At 42.0% G+C, this 15,424-nt stretch overlaps 1 protein-coding gene and 1 pseudogene across 2 annotated transcripts in view; one reads left to right on the top strand and one right to left on the bottom strand.

The window, feature by feature from the left end:
* CD247 (CD247 molecule) overlaps nucleotides 1-8,211 on the bottom strand; it is an 88,741-nt gene extending 80,530 nt beyond the window's left edge. The window contains exon 1 of one of the 2 annotated variants that reach the window (XM_007989658.3): nucleotides 8,057-8,211. In XM_007989658.3, the coding sequence (XP_007987849.2) occupies nucleotides 8,057-8,114 (58 nt within the window). In that variant the 5' untranslated portion in view covers nucleotides 8,115-8,211. The remainder of the gene's footprint in view (nucleotides 1-8,056) is intronic. The other variant, XM_007989656.3, reaches the window with a different exon arrangement.
* LOC103230655 (aldo-keto reductase family 1 member D1-like) lies at nucleotides 8,047-11,671 on the top strand (annotated as a pseudogene).
* Nucleotides 11,672-15,424: the final 3,753 nt, after the last annotated feature.

Below are 15,424 nucleotides of genomic sequence, written 5' to 3'. Positions count from 1 at the left end.
ACATGCGCCAGCACATGCCCACAGGGGCACAGACACCTGCAACCACCACAGCATATGGGTAAACACATGCGGGCGTGCACATTGCCAGCACCCACACTGACCTGCAACCCCTGGGGCTTGGGCTCAGGCTCTTCCCATAGTGGGTCACCTGGCTCAGCTGCCTTCTCTCTGCAGCAGGCTGCTCAGGCCAATCAACCCAGGGGAACAGGTTGCAACCTCCACCCCTCCCCTAGTCTGTCTTTTCTACTCTTTCCCCTATCATACTTCTCTCCCATTCTCCACCATCATGCCCAATCCAAATGACGAAAGGGCAGGTCTAACTGAGGGCTGTCATTCACATTCTGTCTTGGAGCCAGTACAATTTTGCATGGTAAGGAATTAGCAAAATACAAGAAGACACAGTAGACTCTAGTGTCTACAGCAAAAGAGGAGAGTAGAGGTTTGTTCATCTTAAATGGTGATGTTGGTTTCCATTCTGAGCCCTCCTCCCCACCTGCCATGGCTTGGCAAAGGCAACAGCACCTACAGCCCATCACAGACGTCCTGCTGCAGCACTTGAATACTTTTCCTCTTCCCAGCCCTCCTCTCAGCCAGCTTTGGGGGTAGCCCACTAAGAGTCTCAGATATTCACATCTCCAGCTGTTTAATGCTTCATGCGTTTGTTCTGAGCACCAGAAAACCAACTTTTGCTTTGCTCTAGTCAACAGCACAAGGATTTGCACTACGTGCGCCGAGCCTGCAGGTGAACCCCAGGCTAAAATGTGACATAAATAATTGTGAATAGATTATAGACATTTGTCATTCAAAGATAACTCTCCCAGTCCTGGAGGAGTTCGCAAAAAAACAAATCTCAATTCAGAGTCTGTGCGTGACGGTGTGCTGTTCTTTTAGAGAATCTCATACACATAAAACCTTCACACCACATGGAGATCCACTCTTACCAAGCAGATTAATTATGGGCAATTCATTTAGGGCAAAACCTCTCAAATATGATTTAACTTACATTTTACTTATAACCTCTGCATAAGGTGGCGTGGTGAGCTGTGCGCACCTGCACACACAGGAGTGGGTTGAACTGCAAATTGAGGCCCATCCCTCTCAAGAAGTTCCAAAAGAGATACATTTTCTGAGAGTAAAATGGAAACCATGGATTTATCAGATTTGGAGAAAATGTAAGTTCTCCATTTAGAACCATAATAATATGTTCTAGAAAAACATAGTTCTATATGAACAACCTAACATTCATACTCAGCAGAAAATGTGTATCAAATGAGAATGGTCAACACCAAAATAATTATTTTTTACCATAAAAATTGAGAGGAAAAGAGTAAGTGCTTAGTAAGGGGAATACCCTTAAAAGTAGGCTTCAGAATTCAGTCTTTGGGTATATGACGGTGCACGGACCTGGGCGAGCAGCTGCACACTGTTCAAGGTGCGGGCCCTGTACAAGGGCCCCCAGAAACCATGCTTGTGGCCTGGTTCTACTGGTAGGCAAGTCACCAGACCTATGAGCCTCACTTTCTTCATTTATGAGAAGAGATAAATCCTGTTACTTTTTCTGCTACTTGCCATAGGATGGTTATGAGGATCCAGTAAACAAAGGCATGGAAACACATTTTGTAACTATAAAGGGATGGCTGCACTCAGAGAACGGCGGTCTGGACTGGCAAGGGTCCTGCTTGTCTTTGTTCTAAAGCTTTCTATTTATTTTTTTCTCCTTGAGCCTGAAAATTAGTTGCTGAGTAGCACAAATCATAACAGGCAAGCAAAGTGGACAGTGCAAACGCCTAACTTTTTCACCACTGCAATTTGGCTGCTTCGGGCAGTAATTTGCTTTCTCTTCAAGTCTGTTCTCACCAACCGCAGTCCTTGCATGGCCCCTAGTAAATCTGCAGCCGATGCACAAGCAGAAGGGATGGACTTTGTCCTTGGATTTTTCACAGCAGAGGCTCCCACTTAGAACGTTAAAAATACTGTGATAAGGTGAGAGCCCAGATTTAAAAAGTATCTGGAGAGGCAAGGAAGAAGGAAGTTCAGGCTCTGAATTCTGAGAGCCAATATCTGTGGGGTGGGGTAAGGATGGCGGCGGGGGGGGGGGGGGGGGCTGAGTCATTAAACGTTCTTTAAAACTTTGTAAGTTCAAGAGCACACCCAACTTATTTTGTAGCTAAAAGGGATGTTCAACCCTTTCATCATTTCTTATCTCACAGATGCTAAAACTAAAGCCTAGAGAGAAATTTCTGCCCAGCTACACACTGCAATGTAATGACAGAGGAAGAAAAAAAGCAAGTCAGTCCAGTGTTTCCCCATTACTGCCCTGGGAAAATGATATTCTATTTTGTAGATTGGGAAACTGAGACACATATGCTAATGGTTCTGGCTTTCCAAGTGCCTTTTGTGTTTAGGCACTTCCGAATCAGATCTCCGCTCCACAGTCCCCTGCGTGAGGAGGCACCATTGCCGCCATCTCACAGAGGAAGAACCGGGTTCTGAGGTGGGGAGGGGAAGGCTGCACAGGACTTCTGGCTCCAGAGCCTCCTCTCGCTCCACCATAGTGCCTGCTCCAGAGAAGACACAAAGGCTTGGAGATGGTCACAGAGAGTTAGAGAAATATTTTCTTTCCTTGATGGGATTGTTTTCAACAGAAGGCTAGCGTATCCTACAAAATGCTGTTTTACTTTAACCTATTCTTTCAATTGTCATTCCTGGATTTGCCCAAGAAAGTAACAAAAGCTACATATGTAAAGATTTTCTTGTAGGATTAGCTAAAATAACAAAAATTAGAACTAGTCCAAATGCACAACAATAAGGAAATAGTGAAGAAAATACGATGCATGGATGTTATGGAAGCTTACATAGCAATTAAAAACAATCACAAAGGCTAAACATGAAAACAATGCTTACAATAAAATATTAAGAAAAAAAGCACTTGAAACTTTTTTATGATAACTATAAAAAGATGTACGCACTTGTAAAAAATGTTGGATTGAATATAAAGAAGTGAGAATGCAATATTATTGGGCTGGCTTGTTAGGAATTTTGAAAAAAATTTAACTTCTTTCAGTGATTTTTAGATCTTTATTAAAATATCTCAAACTAAGAGAAGAGAAAAATGTTGGCTACCTGAAATATTTATTTAGTAACCTGGATCAAACCAGACTAATAGTAAGTATCTTGCTTTTTCTTTCTATATTTTGAGGAAACTGGGTGATTGGATTGGATACTGCGATTTATACTATAATCCAGTCTTTTTCTACTTGATGCCTTTCATTAGTTTATTCTTAGTTCATTAGTTAACAATCTCCAACAGTGTTAGCCTTGTTTATTTTCTGCTTTTCTCTGGTGTTAAAGCCTAATCAGAAAAAAATGAGCATATTTCTTTATTTTTAGTTATAATGTTAGTTGAATCATATGAAATTATCCTTTCTGTAGATCTGAAATAAACAAATAGTGGAAATTTCATATGGTCCAACCAGAAAATTTTAATAACGGCAGGGTTTTATCTTAAACCATCCTTGCAACTCATTTCAAATAATTCTAATCACTCAAACTGCCCTGTCCCCTCCACCTGTTTAATTTCTGGTTTTTGTTTTGTTTTTAAAATACATTGTTTAATACTACATTCTCTAGAGGAAAGGTCCAAATAATGCCAATTCAATATACCTGCCAAATAAACTATTAAAGTTAATTTAATCATATGAAAGCATCTAGATCTCCTTCATTCACTCACCTTTTAATTCGTTTGACAATTCTTATTTTATTTTATTTATTTTTTTGAGATGGAATCTTGCTTTGTCACCCAGACTGGAGTGCAGTGGTGCGATCTCGGCTAACTGCAACCTCCGCCTCCTAGGTTCAAGCAATTCTGCTGCTTTAGCCTTCCAAGTAGTTGGGACTACAGGCACACACCACCACGCCCAGTTAATTTTTTGCATTTTTTAGTGGAGATGGGGTTTCACCACCTTGGCCAGGCTGGTCTCAAATTCCTGACCTCAGGTGGTCCACCTGCCTCGGCCTCCCAATGTGCATTCAACAATTCTTATTGATACTTATTGCGCATTGACTCTGCTCCAGGTACCATGCTAAGTGCTGGATAGAGCTGTGAGTGTGACAGGGGCGTCTTTGTTTTCAGGGAACTTAAAGTTTTTTAGACCGGAAGACATACTATGTACATGCACTGACTAAAGTGATCATTTTGTTTCGCTTAACAGGTCAAATGACCAGTTTAATTTTTTTTTTTTAACCAAATTGAATGTTTGTTCAAAGTGACTAACACCATTACTTCAGTGTTAATAAAAATTAGCCTTGGCCCAAGCAGAGCTAAGAAATTTATTTTGAACTATTTCCGGTATTTATTAAATCAATTATCTGACCTATGTAAGGTCCTAAGCCTTAGTTAAATAAGGCTTGGGAGAAAGGATTCCCAAAGTGCGTGTTTGGACAACTCTAATCTAAGAGACTTCCCTCAGGGCATCTGGACCCTTCCAAACAAAGCAAAGACACAATGCTGGGTCACTTTTGACTGGAAAAGTGTATACCCAATAACAATTAAATGCATTTTTTTAAAGAACAAAAGCAAAAATACGAAGAATTTAAAATTAAGTAGAGCAGTGGTTATTCACCTAAGCCAGAGCTCCCCAGGACTGTTTCTGGGGGATGCTTAGCAGCAGCAGATGTGATCTCTAGGCTAGTAAGCCTGAGAAACGCTAAAATCGAAAAATGAAATAGTTCATTTGGATGAGCAGAGCTAGGCAATCGGAGGGCGAAACAATCTGATGGTGAAAATGCCATTGATGAAAAATGTGTACTGGTATCACTTAACAACTTGCCTGACATTCACCTCCCAGCAATGTCAGCAAAGATTTAGTGTTCAAGAAGTTTGCATTTAGATACTCAGTTGCTGTGCACCCGCAATAGCCCTTTGGCTTCAGAATCTAGGTGGCTACCCCGACCAGTGATGACTGGGTGGATTTTGTTTCTAATTCCTTTCAAAGTGATACTTTGAAAAACTTTTGTCTATTAGCCTTATCTAAGATAGCTAAAATGTCAGTCTCCACAGAGGCAAAGTAAGTGGCACTGAGAAGTAAAAAAAATCCAGCCAATTCCCCTGCCCCCTATTTGTGGAAATGGGGCACGGCCCCCATCTTGTATATATTTTTTCAGACATGTTTTTACTTCGGGAGAATATTCCCCTACAGAGTAAGTATCTTTAAAAAATGAAAATGGTGGATGTAACAGTCATCCTATGACCAGCCAGAGTTTTGCTCCTTGTTTACCATCGGGCCTACCCCTGGGATCATTGTTACATTTCTGTGCTGCTATGGGTGTGCCCAGAAATCAGAAGAGGGATGAGTTGGATTGCAACAGATGGAGAAAATGCCCACTGCTGCTTTACAACACATTGAAAGCAAATTAAGAATTCCAGCCATGGGTTTCCATCGCCTATTTCTGGGTTTTGAGAACAAGAAGACAGTCCAAGATGTAATAATAGTAATAGTAAACACAATTTTTACTTATTGGCTGTCTACTATGTATCGGACACATTACATTACTTCTCATTGTCACATCTCTGCAAAGAAGGTATTATATTTCTTTCTTTAGAGGTGAGGAAACTGAGGCCCAAAGAGGTTAAGTCACTTGCCTAAGGTTGCACAGCTAGGAAGCGGCAGCGCTGGGACACCACCTGAGATTAGCCTGGCTCTTTCCACCACGTCCAGCCACCTTCCTAAAATCAGAGCTGCTCACAAGCCTGGGAGCCTTGCGTTTCCCAAGGCTGCATGTCAGAGCTGCATCTCCTCACTGATAAAAGACAAAGACCACACTGACCACCGGGTGCATTCTTCGCTACTGCAGAGTAGGGAGTCAGAGGCACTAAGGGCTCTGCAGGCATAAGTGTGCCCGTGCCAGCAGGCACGCCATCATAGGTTCTTCTGGCCTCAAGCCCTGGTGACCGTCTTGGTAGAATCTCTCTTGGGGAGGCCTCCTCATGTGGACAGACCAGGTCATCATTTGCTTTGATCCTAATGATCTGGTCGTTTCCAAAGAAATGCAAATGCAACAGCTTAGTAAAAAGTAGACATTTTAAAAGCGGCGTATGAAATGGGTCACGTAACTGAGCAAGAAGAGAGAGAAGACCTGACTGAAATGCTATAAGCGGCCTTTCCACTCATAGAAGACTGTGGAGGTGTCCCCTCAGGCAGCACTAGCACCACCGCAGCCCTTGGTGTTGAGGCCTCTCTGAGTCACGCCTTGTCTTACTGTACCTGTTGTCTATTATATTTTGAAGCTATTATACTTTGAAAAACTTTTGTCTATTAGCCTTATCTAAAATAGCTAAAATGTCAGTCTCCACAGAGGCAAAGTAAGTGGCACTGAGAAGCAAAAAATCCAGCCAATGTGCAGTTTTCTCCTCCTGCCCCCTATTTGTGGAAATGGGGCACGGCCCCCATCTTGTCTGCTGGGTGGGGTTCTGTTTACAACGCTTGGCAGCCACATCCACCCAGCAGCCTTTCATTTTTCTCTCTAACTTCACTTTGCCCCCACCTTGGTCTCTCCAAGCTGAACACAAATGGACCAGTGAGGAAACTGCAGGTAAAGACCCTAAAATGTTACATGATCTCCCTGGTGGGGTGTCCCAAGCCTGAAGCTCAGAGGCTGGAGCTATTGCCCCTGGCTGTCTCCTCTGCAGTCACTAAATTCCAGCTGTTCTGCGTCCCCTTGTCTCCAGCACATAAGGATGGGCTGCTCTGAGCAAGCTCAGGCACGTTCACTCTGCCACACTGTGTGTGTGACTCAGACCCCACAGGCTCTTCTGAGAAAACAGCTGTGATCTGACAGAAACCCTGCAGCTGCACAGGCCTCAGAATCCCCCAGGCGCTGGTCTGGGCTGTGCCCTGCTCCCTGGTGGGAGCAGAAGTGCCCATGGCCTCTCCCGCCCTCCCAGCAGGGCCCCTACACAAACTCCCACACCCAGGTGAGCTGCCAGGAGCCGTCAGGGGGGCCGAGGACACTTGCTTGCTCCACCTTCCCTGTTTCTTTAGATTGAAATTCAGCCTGCCCCGCTTCTCAGGAAGATGCCACGAGGCCAATCCCCCTGAGCAGTTTGTCTTGTCCTCTTTTCACTGGTTTTCTTCCTCATTACCTGGGCTAGAAAACATGGTGGAAGCTAAAGGCTTGCAGCAAAGCCGGGCTCCCACGAACGGGAATGAGGTGAGGAGTGAGCGCTCTTGTTGGCTGGGCCCTGCTCGTGGTGGTGACTTAACCAGGCACGTCCTCTCATCTGCCCCATGTTCTGTCAACGCCTGGCCCTCTGGCTGGGCTAGATGGCCGCCTAAGGGGCGGGTTGGGGTGAGTCACGGAGCCCAGGACGGTGAGTCATCCGGCAGCGCCAGGCGGTGGGGTGTGGGGACAGCCATGACAGGGTTGAGCCTAGACACGGACCCTTGGCCATGAGGTGACAAAGGCACCGTGGAGGCTGCCGCCCGGTGCTTCCTGCCCATGCCCCTTTCCTCCTTGGTTACCCCCACTTACTCCCGGGCCCGTTGGGGTGTTTGAGGCCATGGCCTTGACTGACCAATGAAATCTTCTTTGTTGGCAAAGGAAGAAAAAAAGGGGCTGAGTGACGGAGCCAGCCAGAGGGTGAAAGAAGCCGAAGAGACTAGAACGTCGCAGCACGAAACATGGCCTGGCTGACATTTTCTGATCCTGTCCAGGTTCTGTGAAACACTCGCTCTCCGTTTCTCCACCCTGGGCCTGCCTCCTTTGCTCTCTTGTTTCCTTCTTCCTTCCTCTCTTATCACTGGGAAAATCTGTACCCGGAGGAGCTGTGTTTTCTAGCAGCTGGCTCTGAACTGATGCCCAGCTCGGCTGTGACGGAGCCGATGCCAGCACCGGGCCAAACCCCTCACTGCTCACTTGCCCATTGATTTGAGGAGGGCAGGATTCGAAGGAGACCCCAGTCCCTCACCACCCTCCACTATCCACGCCCCCCCCCCGCCCCCCCCCATATACACAAAGAGTTTCTAGAAGTTCCCTGCTGTGGACACATCGGCCCTACCTGTAATTGGGAACTGTGCCTGCAGGATGGCTGCGGTGACAAGCTCCTTCCACTTCATCTTGTCCTTTCCCTCAGAAAGAGGCTGGGAGGCAGAGGCTGAGGCAGCAGTGGCCGGGAGGATGAGGAGAAAAGGAGTCTCTGCTGGTTTTATTCTGCTGCTACCTCCCCAGGAAGTGGAGGACTGTGGGGCCTTTGAGAAGCACCTGCCGACAGGCCAAGAAACTCACACTCCCCCTTTCGGTTCACAGGCAGGAAGCCCCGGAGGTCTGAGGGTTTGGGGTGTGTGTATGTATCTGTCTGTCTGAATTTTGCTTTTTCTCTCATTTGACCGTTGTTTTAATGTTCTTTTTTTAAAAAAATAATTCTTGGCCAAGCGCGGTGGCTCACGCCTGTAATCCTAGCACTTTGGGAGGCCGAGGTGGGTGGATTACGAGGTCAGAAGATTGAGACCATCCTGGCTAACACGGTGAAACCCTGTCTCTACTAAAAATACAAAAAATTAGCCGGGCATGGTGGTGGGCACCTGTAGTCCCAGCCACTCGGGAGGCTGAGGCAGGAGAATGGCGTGAACCTGGTAAGTGGAGTTTGCAGTGAGCCAAGATCGCGCCACTGCACTCCAGCCTGGGCCACAAAGCAAAACTCCGTCTCAGAAAAAAAGATTTAAAAAAAAACTTTTAAAATAATTATTATCTAATTCCTATCTTGATTGGTAAAGTCCATCTCTAGGCAAATACAAGTTCTTGATGGATATAAGAACATTTGCCATTCTCCTAGACTCTCAAATATTTTATAGTGGCTGGTAAAATGACAGAGCCCTGGATTCAGAGTCAGGACAAATGTAGAGACAGATTCCTGGGGCTTTAGTGACATCTCTACCTACCACCTACTTGCTGTGTGGCCTGGAGTCAGTCACTCAACATCTCTAGACTTCAGCTTCCTTATCTATAAAGCAAAGAGCTGGAGTAGATCTGAGGTTGCAGATCCGAACTTGGCCCGAATTTGGATCATAGAATAGTTTGAAATACTGTAGCTCACATAGTATTTTAAACACTTGTGTTAGTTGCCAACATTTACACATCAGAGTAATTTACAATAATAAAACATTAAAACCTAGACATAAACTTTGTCTAAAAATTGTAATATATCTATATAAAACAAATTTTAAAACATGGCTGAAGAACACCGAAAGGACTTGGGTAAATGGAAAGGCATACCCTTCTTTGATAGGAAGCTCTCTTTTAAGGAGACCACACTTCTCCCTTAATTAATCAATCTATTTCATTGAAAATACCAACAAAAAGTTTTAGGACAAGATAAGCTGATTCCAAAATTGATATGAAAAAATTAATGTACAAGAGTAGCCAAGACTCCAAAGTCACAGCAATTCAATATAAAATTAATACATTGGACTTCATCAAAATTAAAAGCTTTTGTGCATCAAAGGACACTATGAAGAAAGTGAGTCCTGCAAATCACCGCATACCTCTAAGTGATGGAAACAGCATTCCTGTCGTCAGACTTGGTACCTACTCAGAGCCTAAATTGACCCCTAAGGGAGCCAATGACTTACTCAAAGCCACACAGCAAATAGGTGGTAGGTAGAGATGTCACTAAAGCCCAAGTAGTCTGTCTCTACATTTAGTCTGAGTCTTCATCAGTGAAGGTTGTCATTGACCTGGGGTGCTGACACACTGATGAAGCCTACATTTACCAAAATGAAGATACAGTTGGGGAGGCCATCAGGGGGAAATAGCAGAAGGAAAGGTGCAGAGGAAGGATATCTTCTACTGTGGAAAGCTGTGGGCTACAACTCATGACCCAGAGCTGGTCTGCCCAAGCTTAGAGAGGATGCTCAAGGTCCTCCAGCTAGATTGTGTGGATCTTTACATCATTGAAATACCCATGGTCCGTAAGCCAGGAGATGAAGTCTACCCTATACGTGAGAATGGCAAATGGTTATATCGCAGGTCAAATCTGTGTGCCACTTGGGAGACTTCGGAAGCTTGCAAAGATGCTGGCTTGGTGAAATCCCTCGGAGTATCCAGTTTTAACAGCAGGCCAGCTGGAGCTCATCTAGAACAACCCAGGACTCAAACCCAAGCCAGTCAGCAATGACACTGTGTGCCACCCATATTACACGCAGCCAAAACTTTTGAAATTTTGCCAACAACATGACATTGTCATGATTGCATATAGCCCTTTGGGGACCACTAGGAATCCCACCTGGACAAATATGTCTTCTCCGCCTTCGTTAAAGTGTGCACTTCTAAAAAGGTGCAATAAGATGACAGCTCAAGTTGTTTTGCGTTTCAACATCCAGCAAGGGGTGGCTGTCATTCCTAAAAGCTTTAATCCTGAAAAGATCAAGGAAAGCCTTCAGGCCTTTGACTTTTCTCTTACTGAATGAAGGACATTGAAGCCTGGAGTGAAAATATCCGCTTCGTGGAAATGCTCATGTGGTGTGATCATCCACAATACCCATTTCTTGATGAATACTGACTTCAGCGAGTTCCTGAACAGATTCTTCCCTCCCACGTGTGGAGGACCTGGGGGTGCATAGTTCCCCATGGACATGGAAATGAAAAGGTTTTATTATCTTCTAAGTGGTGATGGAAACATGCTTAACTTTTGTGTAATGTAAGTGATTTTGACTCACCTATGTTAAAGAAAAAATGTTTACATCTGTGGAAATAATTCTTAGGAAATTATCACCTAATATTTTACTAGATAAATGTCTTCTGGGTTCCAGACCAAACAGAACGAAATAAAACAAACAAAAAAAACCATTAGATTCCAGAAAAGACTTGAAAGGCAACAGATGACAACAAGAAACAAGTAACTCATGAATGTGGGCAGTACCATTGTTAGTCTGAGTTCTTTAGCAGTCAACAGGACAACAAAGACAGCAGAGGGCCCCTGTGTGCCAGGGTACTGGCAGTGGCCTTGAGGACTTGAACCGTGGACTGCAATATAGACACAGCCAATATAAGATACAGACATGCATTATTAACAAGAAAGTGATTTGCTGCACCTTGAGTAGGGAGAGAGGGCTAAGTGTAGAAACATCTTAAAATAGAGTCAATTAAACGCCACGGTGATCAACAAAGTCATAAGGATTTTGTTGTTGTTTGTTTCTATCTGATGTATGCTTGTTTAGCTTTTACTCAACTTGAAGGATGCATACTTGCTGGTTCTCTTTTGCATCCTCAAAGGGTCTGAGTTTCAACATAACTGGTGGTCCATACTTGCATTGTCTTATATTCACTCTTGCCACATTGATCATATAACAACCATGATGTGAAGTGGCTTGAAACAACTAACATACATAAGTAAAACTCTGCATCATAAAGTATTCCAAAGACGGTTATTTTAAAAGAAGACATTTTATAAGGGGACTTTAGGAGACACATTGAAAGAAGAGGATTTATAAAATTACCATGCTTAAGGCTTTAAGAGTGTTATTGGGATAGCTATGTGAATTTTGAGAAAATAGCAAGTTCAAAAGAACACTGGTAATTGTGCTCTATGTAAATTTTTAAAGAGAATAAAATTATTAGAATTCAACAACAGAGATGTACCTATTTTCAGTTCAACTACAGAAATATATTTTATTCATTCATATTAGATCACTCTCACAGGGCAAGAGAGCTCTTCAAAAATTATGCTTTTCCAAGACCAATTGCTTATAAATAATCTTCAATAGCCTGTATACATACATTTCTGAGAAAGTATCACTTAAAAACTTGATCTATACTGATCGTTTTCACTGATTCCGATGTTAATACTTACAATGCTTGTCCTCTAGAAAATATTTGGTTCACAAGAAATCATAAAGTATGATGACAAAGAAAGACAAAAGAAAGAACAAAGAAAGTGAAAAGACAACCCAACCCACAGAATGAGAGAAAACGTTTATAAATATACTGATAAGGGTCTAGGATTCAGAATATATAAATAACCCCTATGACTCAACAATAAAAAACATAACCCAATTAAAAATTGGCCAAAGATTTAAATAGACATTTTTTCCAAAGAAGACATACAAATGGCCAGTTAGTACATGAAAAGATGTACAACATCATTAGTCATTAGGGAAATACAAATCAAAACCACAGTGAGATACCAATTCTCACCCACTAGGAAAGCTAAAATAAGAAAACAGACAATACAAGTGTTGATAAGGATGTGGAGAAACTGGAATTCTCATATAGTTTTTGTGGGTTATATAAATGGTGAAGCCCTTGTGAAAAACTATTTGGCAGTTCCTCAAAAAGTTAAACATAGTATCATGTGACCCAGCAATTCTACTCCTAGGTATATACCCAAGAGAATCAGAAACCTAGGCTCACACAAGAACTAGTAAAAGAATGTTCATAGCAGCATTATTCACAGTGGCCCTAAACTGGAAACAATTTGAATGGCCACAACTAGGAATGGATAAGCAAATGTGCTGTATCCAAACAATGAAATATGACTCAGCAATCAAAAAGAACGAAGCACTGTTACATGCTGCAACTTGGATGACCCTTGAAAACATTATGCTAAGTGGAAGAGGCCAGGCACAAAAGGTTACATATTGTATGATTCCATTTATATGAAATGTCCAGAATAAGAAAATTCATACAGATAGAAAGCAGGTTAGTAGTTGCCAGGGGATGGTGAGAGTAGGGAATTGGTTCTAACTGCCAATAGCTATGAGGGTTCCTTTGAGATGATGAACATGTTCTAGAATTGGACAGTGGTGATGATGTGCAACGTAGTGAATATACTAAAAACCATTTAAGTATATACTTTAAAAGGATACATTTTATGTTATTTTAATTATATCTTGATACAAAAATAATGCTAAAACAAACACAAGAATAGTCAGGAAAATTCTTGCAAAGAAGAGTAAAGAGAGTGAAATAACCCTGCCAGATATCAAATATTAAAAGGGGCGTAATTATCATGCAGTACTTAGGGTACTATAGACTTAAACATATATGGTCAATTGGTTTTCAATAAAGGTACAAGAAAAATTCAGCAGGAAATGGTAGTCTTTTCAACAAATGGTGGTAGAACAACTGGATATCTATACTGAAAAAAAATTGACCCTCAGTTGATACCATACACAAAAATTATCTAAAATGGTTCATAGACCTAAATGTAAAACCCAAAACTATAGAATTTCTGGAATTAAATATAGGAGAAAAATATTTGTGATAGAACACAAAAAGTAAAAACCATCAAAGAAAAAACTTGTGAACTGGACTTCAACAAAATTAAAAGGTTTTGCTTTTGCTCATTTAAAGACACCAGTAGGAAAATGAAAAAGAAGCCATAGACTAGGAGAAATTATTTCCGAACACATACATCAGATAGAGGACTTATACCCAAAATATGTAAAGAACTATTTTAACTCAATAGTAAGGTAATCAACTCAATAAGAAAATGGGCACAAGGTTTGAATAGACAATTCCCAAAAGAAGATAAATGAACAGTCAATAAGCATGTGAAAAGATGCTAAATATCATTAATAATTAAAGAAAAACAAGTTAAAACCACAATGAGACACTGCTACATAGCTGTTAGTATGGCTAAAATTAAATAACTGGTTGTTATCAAGTGTTGCCCAGGATATGAAAGAACTGAAACTCTCATACGCTGATGGGGGGAATGTAAAATGGTACAACAATTTCTGAAAGATCTGGCAGTTTCTTTAGAAAGTTAAACATACACTCACCATATGATCCAGCCATTGCACTCATGTATCTAACCAAGAGAAAAATATATATATATATGTCCATATAAAGATTTGTACATCAACACTCATGGCAGCTTTATTTGCAATAAACTACTGGAAAACTACCCAAATATTTATCAACAAATGAATGGAAAAACTAATTATGGTATATCCATTCAATGAAATAATACTGAACCATAAAAGAAAAATAAACTACTAGTGCACACAACATGGCTGAATCTCAAAATCAATATACTGAGTGAAAGAGACCAGGCTAAAAGAGTACATGTTGAAAGATTCTACTTATAGGAAATTCTACAAAATCTAAATTAATCTGTTGTAACAGATTTCAAACTATAAACTAAGAAAAGGCACTTGCAGCACTGTGACGAAGGGCTTAGTTCCTTAATACATAAAAAGCACCCAAACGTTGTTCAGTTTTAGCAAATAATTTTTGAGTGTCCACCAGGTGCCAAGCATGGTACTATACACTGAAGATATAACTGAGAGTTAAATAGACAGAATCCTTGCCCTCGTGAAATGTTCAAGCTGACAGGAGTCTAAAACAATGTTAGAAAAATGAGAAAAGGACTTGAACAGAGTGTTCATGGGAAAAAAAAAAAGTAACACATAGCTTTCAAATGAATGAAAAATTACCAAAATCACTCATAGTAGGTAAAAATCAAAATTAAAACTACAATGAATACACTTATTTACATATCAGATTGCTATCAACTTCTCCACTGGGTTCTGTCTCCCTTTGCTTCCCAAGGACATTGCCCCAGAAATTCTCTTTTTTCTCTCCTGTATGTCAGTATTTTCCTCTAAACTGGATCATTCCTATCAGTATACAAGCATGTTACTTCTCTCATCTTAAAAAACTCAAAGACTTATATAGCATTTGCACATTGGAACTTGCCATATTTCTTATTGCTTTGGGAATCCAGTCTCCACACTAAGCAGCCTGTGTTAACCTGCTGGAAACTCATGGCACAGCTGACAGCCAGCACTGACTTCCAGACAAGGAAGGCTCTCTGACATCATCCAGACCCAACTGAACCAACAGAGGACTGCAGCCATGTGAGTGACATCAGGTGAGACTAGACAAAGCACTGCCTAACTGAGTCCAGCCTAAATTGCTGGCCTACAGAATAATGAACTAAAACGGTTGTTCTAAGCCGCTGAGTTTGGGAGGATTGTGACATACCAAATGATAACCAAAACACTCAATATCCCCATATCAATCTCAGGAATTGCTCTAATTGGCCCACCTTGGGCCATATGCCCACTTTTTGGGCTGACCATTGCTTCCAGGGGGTCAAGACGAAATTGGAGCTGGTAAACTCTAGTTAACAGCTTTATAGAATCATTTGTAATAGAAGAAATGAGGGGAAAGGATTCTGGGCATACATACAACAATGACTGTCCACAACAGCCAGCCTTGCCCTGGTGTGTGCAGTAGGATGGGTTGGCAACTAGAACGAGGCTCACACTTTGCAGAGGGGCACACAGGCAAGGCCAGGAGCTGGAGCTGAGAGGAAGCTGGATAGAACGTGATGACTGGGAGCTGTGAGTTTCTCTTAAGGGATGCTCTGGCTCTTCCTCATGACTGAATCCCTGCTTCCTGATATATTTTGATGGGTGGG

Source organism: Chlorocebus sabaeus, chromosome 25, assembly GCF_047675955.1.
Source record: "Chlorocebus sabaeus isolate Y175 chromosome 25, mChlSab1.0.hap1, whole genome shotgun sequence".
NCBI classification, from domain to species: domain Eukaryota; kingdom Metazoa; phylum Chordata; class Mammalia; order Primates; family Cercopithecidae; genus Chlorocebus; species Chlorocebus sabaeus.
This window is presented reverse-complemented; position numbering and strand designations above follow the sequence as displayed.